The sequence below is a fragment of the Dromiciops gliroides genome, chromosome 5 (assembly GCF_019393635.1).
Source record: "Dromiciops gliroides isolate mDroGli1 chromosome 5, mDroGli1.pri, whole genome shotgun sequence".
Lineage (NCBI taxonomy): Eukaryota > Metazoa > Chordata > Mammalia > Microbiotheria > Microbiotheriidae > Dromiciops > Dromiciops gliroides.
The window spans coordinates 71,844,382-71,860,006 of NC_057865.1; the positions used below are offsets into that span (position 1 = coordinate 71,844,382).

Below are 15,625 nucleotides of genomic sequence, written 5' to 3' on the forward strand. Positions count from 1 at the left end.
CAGCTATCTAGACAAAAGGATCTGTTTCCACCCAAGGTTCATTTTGTGAGCTTGGGTCTGGTTTGACCCAGATGAATCTTACTTTCACGGAAAACTTAGACTTTGAGTGGAGGGAGAAAAGGCTAAGAAAGAAGGGGAGATCTCTGGGTTCCCCAGTATGCTGATTATTAATAATTACTTCTCAAATATGTATAGGTCTATTTTATACATCTATACACACACACACACACACACACACACACACATTTTTGTCTGATGGTAGCCATCTTGGGGGTGGGGGAGAAGGAAAAAAAAGAAAAAGAAAGAAATTTACATGATAACTTTATAACACATTTAAAAAGAATAGTAAGTTGTACATAATAGATTTGTGGTTTCCAATGTAATCATCTTTTTTCTGTAATTGAAATGCTTGTTTTATTCCATAAATTAAAAATTAAATAAATTATTTTTTTAAAGCTATCCTTGCCCCCACCCCGGCGATTCATTCCCTAACGGAATGCACATGGAATAAATTGATGTTTTTAAATAAATGGCCAGCACAAGGGAGAAGAGTCTAAAAAACAGAACTAAACACAAAGCAAAACAATACCCCCAAATTCTCTTTATTTTGGTATAAACTTTGGGGAAATGTGCTGATACAATGGAGCAACTGGTGGGAAAGTAGAGAACTGGCCCTAGAATCAGGTAGTTTCCAATTCAAATGTGACCAAATATACTAACTTACTAGCTGTGTGACCCTGAGCAAGTCAATAAACTTCTGTCTACCTCAGCTTCCTTACCTATAAAATGGAGATAATAATACTACCTACATCCCAGAGCTGTTGTGATTATCAAGTATGTGTAAAATGTTTTGTAAATCCTTAAAACACTATATAAATTCAACTATTATCATTACTACTGCTGCTGCTACTACTATCACTACTACTTAATTTCTAGGCTGAGACTATATGGAGAGTAAACAAAATATCGTTCATTTCCAGGTCCCTAGAAGTGATTCACTTTTTAGGGGAGAGCTTTAGAGTCGATCTAGAAAGGAATTATAAGATAGAAAAATGAAGAAACTAAATCACTAAATTAGGTGAAGCAAAAGAGCAAAACATTATTCAAATATTGCTGAGAATTATAACAGGAGGTCAAAACAGTTAAAACATGCATACAACGTTACAGAGAATTAAGGAAGAATGATGAGATTGCCATACTGTTGAAATTTATCTAGTCTTTTCCAAACCAAGATCCATGGATATGCAAAGTTATATCCAAGGAGATGAAGCAAAATTGATTTTGCTTTATTTGCAACCTAATGTCCACCACAGTTATCATTCAGTCTAACTACTGTTTTGGAAAACAAATGCCAGCTAGGGTTGATTTTAAACACCCTAAAAGAGCTAGGCTAAAATGTATTTTACAACATTCTAAATACCACATATGTTCTGTTAAACAATTTATATCACATCAAAAGGCACAGGCATTAGTCAGTTCTCCAAGTACGCCATTTTTATAAGGAAGTTCCAATTAACAGTTTACTACAAAACATTTCTCCAACACTGCCTTTCTAATGAGCTTACTTTAAAGAATATCATTATGATGAAAATTCTGTACAATACTCAGAAATATTTATGAGTTTGTTGCAAGTAAAAAGGGGAATTTACAAAGGTTATTCCATTTCACTTGAGTCATTCAACATAACATTCAAAATATTGCTAGTTAAGAGCTGCTCCACAGTAGTTCTTTTTAATTTTAGAATCATCATCATCATTTTTTTTTTTTTTTTGCAGGGCAATTGGGGTTAAGTGACTTGCCCAGGGTCACACAGCTAGTAAGTGTTAAGTGTCTGAGGTCGCATTTGAACTCAGGTCCTCCTCACTCCAGGGCTGGTGCTCTATCCACTGTGCCACCTAGCTGCACCCCCCCATTTATTTTTATTGTAAATTACTTCTTTCCATAAAACAAGATTCGAGTTTTGTGATTTGGATTAGTTATAAATGATATGAAAAACCTGTGGTCATAGAGTGGGATAAATGGCAAGCTTCCAAAAGGTAGAATTCTTGAATTGTGACATCTATGAAATAACCCATTCATTTGTCTGTCTTCAAGCTGAGACTATAGGACAGCTTTATATTAATTACCATTTGCTACAACTGGAGGGGAAAACTCCTTTTATAACACAGGTTCTTATCATAAGGTCAGTGAACTTATCTATTTATCCATCCATCCATCTAATCATTTGTTTATTTGTTTATTTACTACTACTACCTGCATGTCAACATAGTTGGTTTCCTTTGGAAACCTATGAATTTTTAAAATGCATTTAAAAGGGCTCAAGGGGGTTCATCAGATTCCTCTAGGGATCCGTGAAACAAAAAAAGCTTAAAAACTCCTTTTCTTTATAAACCAATTTCTTTTTTTTTTCCCCTTTGGTGAGGCAATTGGGGTTAAGTGACTTGCCCAGGGTCACACAGCTAATAAGTGTCAAGTGTCTGAGGCCAGATTTGAACTCAGGTACTCCTGAATCCAGGGTTGGTGCTCTATCCACTGCGCCACCTAGCTGCCCCTTATGAACCAATTTCTAATTACACCTCCACAGACCCTTACAACAACTATCTATTTTTCAAAAAAATTGGAGGGACAATTTTTAAAAGTCTGAATAAATTACTTACTTTCACACCTCATAGAATAATGATTTTCTCAGAATGGGTATTCCCTTTCCATCAATGCAGACTGAAACCCTCAATAATTATTTGTCATGAATTACTGTGGCCTAAAAATATTATCCCCTGATGTCTACCCTTCTGGTGATTAGCTTCTCCTTATCTTGAACTGAAAGGCATACTTTATCTCCCTGAAATCTGAATGCCCATGTCATTGTGACTTGCAAGAAATTATATTCCAGCAGGTCATTTTTAAAAAAACTTTATTTTATTTTAAATTATAGAATAAAACAAGCATATCCATAACATAGTATTATAAAAATATAAAACTTTAGATAAGTGATATTTTATACCTATCTGGAGAAAATTGAAATAGAGAGAAATAAACTTTTTTTTTTTCCTCAGCAGTTGAGGCCAGCTTTCAAGAACAGCAAAAGGATGAGAACTTACAGGGAAAGGAAAAAATGTGACCTAATGCACAAATGGTAGTTCCAAGACTTCTCAGCAAGCAGCTAAAACAATGCAATGACTCAGTTTAATCTGAAAATTTGTAACTATTTTACACACCATTTCTCTTGGATGGAAGGCTTCTTCCTGACGAATGACAAGAAGGCTCACAGTTCCTCCCATCTTGGTGCTTCTTAGCAAGGAAACAACTTCCTCTTGGGTTCTACCTGTCAAGTCAACTCCATTTACCTAAAACAGAGTATTTAAAAATATTAGCCTGTTAGAGTAGATAAGAAGCATGACAAATGGTGTAGCTGATAAAATGTAGTTAACTATTCAACAGAATGTATTATGCAGTGATCTATAAAATCTGGGATTGAATCATTGTAGAAACTCCTTCCACTGATATAGATCACAACTCTCCTTATGGTGGTACAGCTTCTGTGGCTGAAAAAAAACAATAAATGATCTAATAACCAAAGTTGTGGAGATGACCTCTCTGAATTTAGCTTGGATGGTCCTCAGACAAACAGGCATGTAAACTGCTGTTGGACCCACAACAGATTTTCTGAGAACCATTCAAAATTGGATCTTCTGGCATAGTCTTGGAGAACCTAGGAAAACCTCCAAGACATGATGGGTATCTATGGAGGTAAATACAATTAGGTGCATCAACCTCTTAAAATGTAGTTAGCACATTGTAGAGTGAAAGAAAAGTATCAGTGGACTTATTATAGCTAAAATAATGCTTTATACATCCCTAAGAAAATATTAGAAGAAATTTAAATAGTAGTCATTAAAATCAATAAATGCCAACCCACCTAGAAGAGTTGAAGTACTGAATGGGACTTTTAAAATACTGATTGGTTTGAATGCTACTGGCTGTGACATGAAATTTCAAGGACATTTTATAAGACCTTTAAACACTGAAATGAACTTTAGCTATTTCAGCAGGTAATGAAAATCATGTGCACAGTGCATGAGGATAGGATTTCAATTTGAAAGTTTTAACCCTGAAAACATATTGAAAAGTGACTATCCCCTCCTCATGTCTGGTCACTCTTCTACTCTGCCATTCTTCAAGTCCCACAGTCTAACAGAAAACATATACATTAATTATTTTAATACTGAAAAATTCCCCCCCCCCCGTGTTAAAACAAACATTTATTTTTTTTTACATTCTGATTCAAAAGTTGTTTACAATTTACACCAAAAACCTAAATCTTTGGGGAAAACTTAACACTTCAAAGACAAAGACAAAAGTGTTATTTTGAGAAAGCTCTGTATATTTAGCAAAAAAAAAAAAAAAAGGTGGTGGGGGAAGGAAACTGTAAGGTACTTTACAGAAAGGATGACATCTCTATAATATCTTTGTGCAAAAAATGAGGCCCATAAAATCTTCCTGTGGCTTTTCAAATATGAAAAATTACTTGTTATTTATAGTGCAAACAGCTTCTATGAAGGAATGGGTAGAGGATAAGGATATAAAAGGTTGAGGCCATGGAAACAGACAAAAAGATAACAAAATGATGCCAAATGACCAACGGAAAATAGAAAAATAACTCCTACATATACATGTTTTGGGTATGACATCAAATGTGTCCATGGTAACTTCTTGCAAGTAAGGATGATTACATTTCTTGTAATTCTATTCCTAATGCCTAGTACCTAGGCAATATACTTGTTGATTGGTTGTTGATCTTTAAGGGAAGTTGTCATTGAACATCTGAATTTTTGACCTTTGTAAAAGTACTATAGAGATAACTCTAAAAATGTATTTGCAAAGAAATGTTTCACAATGTCTTGAATGGTAACCTGATAACTATAGAAAATTCAAGAGCATGTGAAAATTATCTCAGCTTTTCTAGACTTAAGAGTTTCAAGTCTATCTTCATAGAGAAGGCCTTAAATGTATAAATTAAATGTTAATGTAAAAAGTTAAATATATCAATTACATACACCTAGAAAACATGGGGGGAATAAGGGGAAGAAGGAAAGAAATAATAATATGATTCAAAAAAGTACGAGCAGGAGGAATATAGAATATAAAATATATTGTCCTGCCTTTGTGACAAGATTTTAGTTTTTGAAGCTAGCATTTAGAAAATGCAGCCATAATATAGCAAAAATATGAATGGAAATATAGAGACCACAGAAGAGCAACACATTCAACATTTATTTTAATGTTGGTAATTGGTCCACTGGCTCTCAGTAATTGAAGGATAAGAGATTCTGTTGGTAGAGAGAAAGACTGAATGTTTTCTAAAGAAACAGCTTAGGAAAGACAAAAGCTTATTTTTCCCTCTATACTCTGCTTTAGCTGATTTCAAAGGAAGTATAACAGAAATTCATAAACATGCAAGATATAATCTAACCAAAGATATCTCTATTAGCATTAAATTTTTGTCTCAATTCATTGTGTTTGTTTCACTACTGATGGTTTTTTTTGGTCCCAGTTCTTTTCCTATGAACTGCTTTTCATTTACTTCATTTTTATATTATCCAGTCAAAAGATATATAACATTCCTGTTTCCACAGATAAACTCCTGATCAAGTAATAAATGCAAACAAAGGTTAAATCTATATATTACCAAAATGTTTTATTGATTCACTCAAAATTTCAACTATTTTAAAAAAAATTTCATCAATCTAAATATTTGACATTATGAAAAGCAACTATCTAAATAACTACCTTAATTTTTGACTGAAATGATTGGATCGAGTAGATGCTTTGTTATCATGTAGACACAGCCCCACACTGAGAGAAAAACATTACACTAATTGAACTGTGTTGTATGCACTCTCCTGCAAAGCAGAATTTACTGTTTCACACTGAGCATATATCTGTACAAGGCAGCCTAAAAGAAGCAGTCATGTAATTCCCCAGAATGATTTATGGGTATGTTTGTTTGTTTTTAAGATTAACAGAATCAGTCACTCACCTCCACAAGCCTATCTCCTGCTTTTAGTCTACCATCTTGAATAGCAGCCCCTCTGGGAAGGATATTTTTCACATAAATTGGAGCTGAGCCACCAACTGGTACATCTCTGGAAGTGATGCTAAAACCCAAACCTTCTGAACCTGGGCAAATAATAGAAATTATTGAGATTTTCACCATTTGAAAATGTTTTGCCTTTAAATAATCTGTTAATGATCCCACCAAACCATGCATCCTTGTTCTCTATCAACTTTTGCTCAGATTTTCTGAGATAGAATTAATGAAGTTAAGGGAAGTCAGGAGAGTAAACAGCATTGCAGTGAAACTTCTAAAACTAAAATTATAAAATTAATTTACTGACAATGACTGGAATTTATCATCTTCATTTGTTATTCTTGCATTCCAGCTAAATCTTCATATGTTTATTTGTCAAAACTTAAATTGGATTGTGCCATCTAAGACAAGAAGTAATTAATTATTGGATTGAAAAACCAACTTACTTTCTGGCGACCATCTCCAAAAATGTTCAAATTACATTTAATGGTGATGAAATTAATGAAGCATTTAAATATGACTGATTTGAATACTTTTAATTCTTAAGTTTTTGGCAGGATTTTTTGAGATGCAGTATCATATGTTGAGTACAGTGTAGGAAGAAGGTCATGTGTATCCAGAACTGACAACTATTAATGCAAAATGAAGCAAGGTAAAATCTAAAGATAATAACTTGTCAATGATTCACTAAAATAAAATTTTCCCATCAGTTATAATTATGACAAATTTGTATTTTAGTTTCAAAAAATAATTTCTGAAGACATTGGGTTATATTTCAGTTTAAAATGTTATCTTGGACACACTTTATCATGGAGACTTTGTGCTATAAGGATATCATTAAATCATGACAAGTCCTATAAACAAAAGAAATATTCCAGATTATAAATACATAAAGTTTTTAATTCTAACATTTAAAGATATAAGCTTATTAGCTATGTGATCACAACACAATCACAATCTCAGTATCTCAGTCTCCTTATCCACAAAACTATTTTTCAATTACCTACTTCACAAAATTGTGATGAGAAAGGGTTCTGTAAACTTTAAAGGAGTATGTAAAGTTAAGACTATGCTTTTAGTAAATATTGGTTTAAGTAAAAGTGAAAGAAACTCATTTATTTGGAACTAGGGTCAACTCAACTCAAGAACTATTTACTGCCTAGCTATCATGTGCTAAGCAAAAAGCCAAGTGCTGGGAAATTATAGTTCTTTCCAAATCGAGTTTATCGGATAGGTACATATGACACATACAAAGATAACTATGATATTAAAAAATGTTCAAAGGATCATAGATCTAGACCTAGAAAAGGCCTCAGAGGTGTCATCCAACCTAACAGTCTTATTATACAGATGAGAAAAATTATCATCAGTTATTTAAAACAATATGACATGAATTCTGAGGGTTAAACCTTTATGTTGACCTTTTCACCCTCATCATTTAAGTCCTTATTTATGCAAACTGTATTTTAATTCTTGTTCTCACCCATTTCCCATTTATGCCTTCATTTTCACATTATTGTCCATATTTAAAATGTCTTCTCCAATCTTCTCCGCCAGTGTAATTATTTCTCATACTTCAAAACCCAACTTAAATGTCACTTGAAGCACTTTCTGATCTCCCTGGTTGGTTGATAATATCTTTATTTCTTGGTCCTTTTCATCTCCCAAATATATTTAAGAGGTAATTTTTTTTTTATTAAATCTATCAATTTTTGCCTTAATGCCCCCCTCTCCCACCATACATTTACCTCAAAACTCTATGAGGGGGACAGTTATATTTAACCTATGCTTTTTTTGTATTTCTACTTTACTCTCTTTCCAAACCACCACCCTCCCGTGCCTAGAACTATGCTATGTTCTGCAAAGAGGACTCGCTAGTAAATAAGTCTTTCATTAATAGCTTAATGTTACTGAAGAATTATCAGAAGAATTTTGGAGAAAGAATAGAACATGAGAAAAATTAGAATAAAAACAATCCCCCCGCAGCTCCTCCCCCCACCATTTGTAAATGTTGAGTTAGATATAGAACAAAATTTTATTTATTACACCTTCAAATTACCTAATTTGTTCAGTAAGAGATAATGAAAACATTGATTTTTTTCAAGATTGGTCAGTTTCAGGGGAATAATTTAATGTGCTCATAACTGCTCAAATTTTAAGCTATTTGCTATGATCATACACATAAAAATACCGTCACCATGATATTCCTTTCAAATTTTTCTGATGGGATTTTCCTATGTCTTTAAATGGGACCCTAATGACTTACAACATCATTTTAATAAGGGGGGGGGGGAGAGTCTAAACTTCTCACTTTGCTATCTTAATTTGTATGAACTATAAAGACTGACTTGTGTGAACCTCAATATTATTAAAATATCACCAATAACCCCTAAATCTGTATGCTAAAAGTTCAGGCAGTGACCTTTAAAAGAAAGATAAATAGATATCAATTTTCATTTAGAAAAGCCAACAAAACATTCTGTACTGACTGAAACATATTACTGACCTTCTCCTCTGACTTTATTAAAAAGCTAATTCCTGTGAAAGATCAGAGTATTTGAAAACGCCAAAATGGCAATAAATATTAAGAAATCATAATTATAGAAGCAAAGACTTGTGGGCTATCCTAATTTTGTCATCCTGGATGTCATAGTTCCAAAAATATGTCAAAGAATCAGTTCAATAAAGAATGTATCACATTTTATCTGATAAAAACAGATAATTTCCTTGTAATAAATCACTATTATTTAGGATAAGCCAGTTGGAATTTTAAGCCTTGTACATGCTATTCTTTAATGAAACCTACAAAGAAATTTTAACCTAATGACATTAATTGGTAAAATAACCATTGCCTATTACCGAAATTGTATTTGTTAGGTTTCCATAAAGCCTTTCTTTTTTCTTATGGCATCCTTCATTAGAGATAATCAAAGATAATCAAAATCCCCATTCTATTCATACTTATAATACACTACTTGGGGGTATGCTTAAATGTTTTGCTTCATTTATTGCTCCACATGGATGATGCCCCAGTAATCAAATGAAAATAGCATTAAGGAGACAGGCCTCCACTGTGCATGTTAGTATTAACAAACGTAAAAAAAAAAATCTAAAAAAAGGAAGCTGCTATTTATTTTTTCTGTTGTTTTCTAATGTAAGAACCAAAAATAAAGTATTAAACACTGCTAAAAATACAATTCCTACTTTCTAATGCTTTTTAAGTAAAATAAATATTTTAGTAGAAATGACTGTAATTTCTGAATACATGACAAGTATATTTTCAAATCATCAAAGTTCATTGCTGAAATTTTTCAGATATACTTATTCAAAATTATTTTGTGAAAAATGATAATTTTCTAAATTAATGGATTTGGAAGTTCCTTAAAAGACCAAGGATATTTTAAATACTGTTAACTTTTACATTAACTTTTATATGAATAGTTCCTGTGAAAGTTAGACATAAAATTGGGAAATTTGTCACCATGAAGAGCCTCAGGCATATTTTTGGTCAATTTTCTATGGACATCTTATTAAGTTATTTCATTATATTCTTTCTAAATGAGGAGTGTCATTCAGTGAGCACAAAACATAACTGAAAGAGCCACAATCGGATTTATGCTGATGCCCTTAAGTCTTGTTGGAGGAATATCCACCGCAGACAAGCTGTCAACTCTAGCTTCTGTCAGGGAGGTTTATAGAGCTGAAAATTCAGAAACCAGAAACAAGCAATGTGGTGTTCATGGGAAGTTCACTTAGTGTTAACACACTTTTAGAAAGGAAATAAATTCTTTATATTCAAAGCTTCTCCAACCCTCTATTCAAAGTAAAAAATAAAACATTAGAGTCAAGAGATTTGAAGTCTAATTCTGAAGCCAGACATCTGCTTTGGGCATCAGTTTTCCTATTTTATAAATGGGGCAGGATAACTTAGCAAGTGAAAAAGTATATAACTTAATGATACTGATAAAGAGAAATAAGAGGGAAATATTAATGTTAAGTCATATTTGAAATAGACTATAAAAGTAATATTTTTTTAAAAAGTACACATTTTCATGTGTATCTGGATTGAGAAATACTTTATTCCACAAATCATTCTTGAGCACCCACTTTTCTATCTTCTAAATCACTTGAATTTTTCTGTTTTCAACTGTAATAGTAAAACTATGAAGACAATTTGGAAAAGCAATTAGTTGATTTGGTGTGATCAATTCAGTTTAAAAAAGGCAAGTGAATTGTTTTACTGAATTGATCTTGAGTCAGCAAAATAGATAGATACATATCTACAAACATACATATTGAAACTAAAATTGAGCTTAAGGCGGTATTAATACATCACTGGCAGCAATGGGGTGATAACTCAGGTTGAGATACCATCATAATTAAGCAATACCTTCTTATGTGAGGTCCATACTATCCACAGTTACCACCTGATCCAGATCCTGGTGGTCATTTTATCCAGGACATTTTCTTTCCTTTCTCAATTACATCAGTGCCTCTCTGATTAACAAATTTAACAACACTTGCATAATTGGGGATTCCTATGTAAATCTTGATACTTCCCTCAAATAGTCTCCCAGTTTTTCAATCTAATCCATGGGTATATATGATTTATTACTCAATTCATCCTCAGCTATACAAAGAGATATATCCTTGTTTGAAAATGCCATCACTCAGAATTGTTCTATGTCTGTAGAGATTATTTTTTTTCTGAATATAATCTTATTTTCATCTTTCCCCATGCCTTGTAACCTCTACCGATTTTTCATCCTCACCATGACCTTTATTCTGTCTACCATCTTTTCCTAATCTGTCTCCCCTACATTGTCTATACTTCCATTTCTTCCTTACTGTAAGCCCTTGGTGAATCAATTTGTTACCAATTATTCTCTACTCTCAAATTCATTGCTCCCTTGTTCTTTCCCTGCATTTTTCTAAATCCCAACCATGGATCACATTCACTATTGGCTTCCTTCACTTCTATTCATATGCTACTAAATGATGCTGGAGGAATTCTAATTAGGTCTGCATTATCACCCAGATTGTATCTATTAAATATGGGTGTCCTCAAGACTCCATCCTGGGCCTTTTGGTCTTCTTGCATTATGCTATCTCACTTGGTAATGTAATCAGCCTGCATAGGTTCACTTAACATCCCTAGAAAGATGATTCCCAAATCCATATATGCAGCTATAAAGTCTCCTCTGAGCTCCAGTGCTCTAATTGTGTTTTGAACTTCTCAAACTTGATATCTTCAATATGTCCAAAAAAATGAACTCATCTTTCATTCCTCTCTGAACCCACTACTCTACCAAACTTTTCTATTATGTCATAATTTCCTATTCTCCACTTGATTATAGCTTATCGAAAAACTTCTTTTATCTACTATGTTCTTCAAGGTTAATTTTTCCCTCACAATTGTCAGGAGAAATAACCTAATGAAGAATAAGGTATAAAAGAATCAAATATGGAAGTAAAGCAGTGTGAAAAATACACTAATATTTATGTGTTTAATGATTTTTAAATATCTCATATGTATTTAGGGTTCAGTGGTCTGAAGATGGCTCACAATACAATGGAAAAGTCAGTTTAAAAAAAATAAAAACTGAAACCAATAAAAACTTAATGTGATTCTTACCTTTCTTAAGCTGGATATTAAGCCTCTTTCCTATTTTTTTGGTGTTGTAACCACTGCTTGGTGTTGGACTAAGGACATTTTGCTGTGCGGGAGACATAGATGATGGCAGTTTTCCTGCTAGATTGGCACTATGAGGTAGTTGTGAGTAAGAGTCTGTTTGGTCAGCCTGATGATTCAGCCTGGGTATTCTTTGGAGTGCAGGAAGGCCTGCGCTATTAACACTCTTGTTATCCATAAACTGTGTGTCAGGGCTGAAGCGGTTAGAATGGTAATTGTTCTTCTCGATTTGAGATAGTTGTTCATACTGTTCTTTCTTTGCCGCAGGGACCACATGGAACCAAATGATGGGTGTACGCATGGCTTTGCGAAACATATGTTGTGCTCTGGGTTTCAGAATGAATGAAAATTAGCAAATTAAGACTGGCAGACTAGGAGCATTATGAGCATAATTAAGTAGACTAATTAAGCAACAAGAACTGACAGATATTGCTGAAATTAAAATGAAAACTAAAATACCAATAACCTATTGATCAATCAACCTTACATGTGTTGATTGATGAAGGTAAAGATACTGCACCATATATGAATTACATGTGCTTTTGTCAAAAATAAAGACTAAAATAAACTATAAGTGAATGAAGTATATTACACACTAGTTTTTGAATATGGGCCATATTAATTAACAGCTTTATGTACATCACTGAACCTCCAATGAAGTTAAATATCATCTTCAATGGAGTTAAATATCATTATCCATATTTTCCAAAACAACTTCTGAATACTTAACAGTGAATCTGTAAGAATTCCAAGAAATAAAATTTTGTACAAATTTATTTAGAAATCCAAAGGGTAACTAGCAGTTGACTTCCTATTGCATGGTGTAAATACATGGAAAAAGTCATCAAAAATCTATGACTACACTCATTTCTGATTGTTGTATGTGCAGATCCAGGGCCACCATTGTTTGTCACATAATTTAAAACATTAAAAGTAATGGGTTCCACTCTCATTACAGGGAATAGTTATATTTAAACAAATTATACTATCTCATTCTAGTTCTTCAAACAGAAGTGTCTAATATTTACCTAAGCCCTACATTCCACAGCCCACCCTGAAAAACATCAAAGAGGAGGAAATGGTTTTTTTTTCTCTTTTAAACATTACTGAGCAAACTACAGCAAAGATCCCCTGGAATTTGGGCTTATAGTTTTTCTACATTGGCCCACACCAAAGAAGGAAAACTCTAACAGATTACAGAACAGTTCATTCATACTAGGATCCACAGGAATTTTTCTTTCTTAAGAATAATCTTTGAAAAACAGCACGGAAACTCCTGAAGTAACAGATATTGTGAGGGCTAGAGAAATGGTGGATTTTCCCAAGATACAAGGTAAGTAGAAAAGTAGATAAGAGTGAAATAAGCCCTATGAGTCAAAGGGCATTTTTACATGTAGTCTAATGGTGGTAATGATACAGTTATTGTTGCTGTGGTTCAGTTGTGTCGGCCTCTTCATGACCTTGTGGACCACACTGTCCATGGGGTTTTCTTGGCAAAGATATTGGAGTGCTTTGCCATTTCCTTTTCTGGTGGATTAAATCAAGCAGAAATTAAGTGATTTGCCTAGAGTAACAGAGTTAATAAGTATCTGAGATCAGATTCTCTTTTTGTTTGTTTGTTTGTTGTTTGTTTTTTGGTGCAGTGCAATGAGGGTTAAGTGACTTGCCCAGGGTCACACAGCTAACAAGTGTCAAATGTCTGAAGTCAGATTTGAACTCAGGTCCTCTTGAATCTAGGGCCAATGCTTTACCCACTGTAACAATTAGCTGCCTTGATTATATAGTAGTTTTAATTAATTAAAAATTTTAAAGGAAGGTAATGGAAATGCATTGTTATCAGGAAGCCATACCTAGACATTTTTCTGTAAAAGTTTCAAAAAGCTGCCCCACAGAAAGGGTCCAATGTCTTAAAGCAGGCATACTTACTGTTCAAATCTTCTGTTGCGAAGGTCTTCATTATTAATCCTGACAATACAATCATTCTCATGGAAAAGGTTTTCCTGTTCAGCCTTACCGCCTTTTTCCAGTCGTTTCACTAATAAACCCAGGGTTCTGGAACATTAAGAATGCAAATGATTACATGTGCAAAATCTCAGATGATCCTACCCATTTAACACCACTATGAAAATCACAAAGCCCTTCAATAGAAGGTGGGATGTACACTAACTCACTACCCATGATTTTTCATATGGGACTTCACCCTGTTACATCACATAAGTCATGTAACAATATCCAGAAGAACTTGTGATCTACATCATGAACAGAACCCACTGCTAAGAAGGGAAGAAATCACTTTCTGACTTGTCAGAGCAACATATTTGGGAAATAAACTATAGCATTCTGTCTAACATGGACAACTGCTCAAAAAAAAAGGCTAGCCTGATGGCTCAGTGAATGTCACAGTGTGCAACATTTGAGAAACAGGTTTTTGTCAACCCTTTTGGCAGGCCTTTTGCTGTAAGCCAGTTTTGTGCACTGCTGCATGGGGATACGTCTTTGAGAGAGGAAAAATAATGCTAGTCAGGTACCTCTGACCCCAGTAGCCTCTGGTTAACAGAGGAATAGCTGGGAGAAACATACATATCTTAATCAACTATTGGGTTTTCCTATCTGCGATTAATTCAGGGATATAAAAAAGAAATAACTTCTTGAGTTAGCATTTATGACCAGCAGATGCTTCAATTTCTGCATTTCAAAACACTTTATTTCTCACAGTGCTAACTGGGCTAACAATTATAATTCTGTTTGAAGAGATGACTGACTCAAGTTGGCTAAGAAATTTTAAGGCAATGGCTGAGAGTAGGCCTAATGATCTTTCCCTCCAATATTCAAATGTTCAAATGACATAAACATCCCCTCTTACCCCTCCCCCCAAACTGGATAAAGCTTTAAAAGATATAGTTGGAACAAATTAGGATAAGTAAAGTATGAATTAAAAGTAGGTGGTATGCAGCATTGGGTAGATAGATGGCATAGTTAATGACTGTTGAGCATAGAATCAGGAGGACCTGCATTCAAATTCTGCCTCAAATACTGACTTACTAGCTATGTGACCCTGAGCAAGTAATTAACTTCCCTCAGGCTCCGTTTCCTCATCTGTATATTAGGGGAGTTAGACTTGGTGACCTTTAAGTTCTCTTCCAACTCTAAATGTATAATTCTATGAATTATTCACTTATCTAATACCTTTCTGAGTGCTGGGACACATGAAACGTTCCTTTATGACAACTTTTGCTATTTATAACTAACTATTATTTACCTAGTTGGTATATTTATGCCTACTTTACTTATGCATTGATTTAGTTCCATATTTAATTTTTAAAAAAGTATCACTCTTATGTGGAAATTTAGTGTTTTACCAGTATTTTAATAATTTGGGAAAACATTTTATGGTAGTGTTGACTTTCCTGTTTTAATTATATTTCAGATAATCTGACTAAATACTCACATCTGCAGTGTTGCAAAGTAATATGAAAGTGACTGGAACTTCCTAGGAGTCAATAAGTTCTCCAAATATCTTAAAATGAAATATTTCATCTAAGCTTTTGCCTTCAAGGATCTTTTCTTTGAAGAACCTGAATTCTAGTGATCTCTTCGCTGCTGTTCATTTTCCTAACTCTTTGTTTATATCCTCCATGGCACTTTTCACAGTCAATCTTGCTTAACACTTATGTGCAGAATAGGATCTTGATTCCCTTTTAGATTTCAGGCTCTTTAAGGACAAAGTCTATCCTTTACTCAACCAAGAACAGGATTAAACATTCAATAAGTGGTAACTGAATGAAAGAACAAGTTTAGGGAAGTTCCTGAAATAAAGTAAGCACTTAGTAAATGCTTTATTTATC

The 15,625-nt window shown here is 33.7% G+C and overlaps 1 protein-coding gene across 14 annotated transcripts in view; it reads right to left on the reverse strand.

Annotated features, from left to right (window-relative positions):
• PARD3 (par-3 family cell polarity regulator) overlaps positions 1-15,625 on the reverse strand; it is a 741,470-nt gene that overhangs the window by 287,806 nt on the left and 438,039 nt on the right. For all 14 annotated transcript variants that reach the window (XM_043965636.1, XM_043965637.1, XM_043965630.1 and 11 more), the window contains 4 exons: positions 13,707-13,832; positions 11,724-12,106; positions 6,038-6,177; positions 3,216-3,344 (listed from right to left, as the gene is read on the reverse strand). In XM_043965636.1, the coding sequence (XP_043821571.1) occupies positions 3,216-3,344; positions 6,038-6,177; positions 11,724-12,106; positions 13,707-13,832 (778 nt within the window). The remainder of the gene's footprint in view (positions 1-3,215; positions 3,345-6,037; positions 6,178-11,723; positions 12,107-13,706; positions 13,833-15,625) is intronic.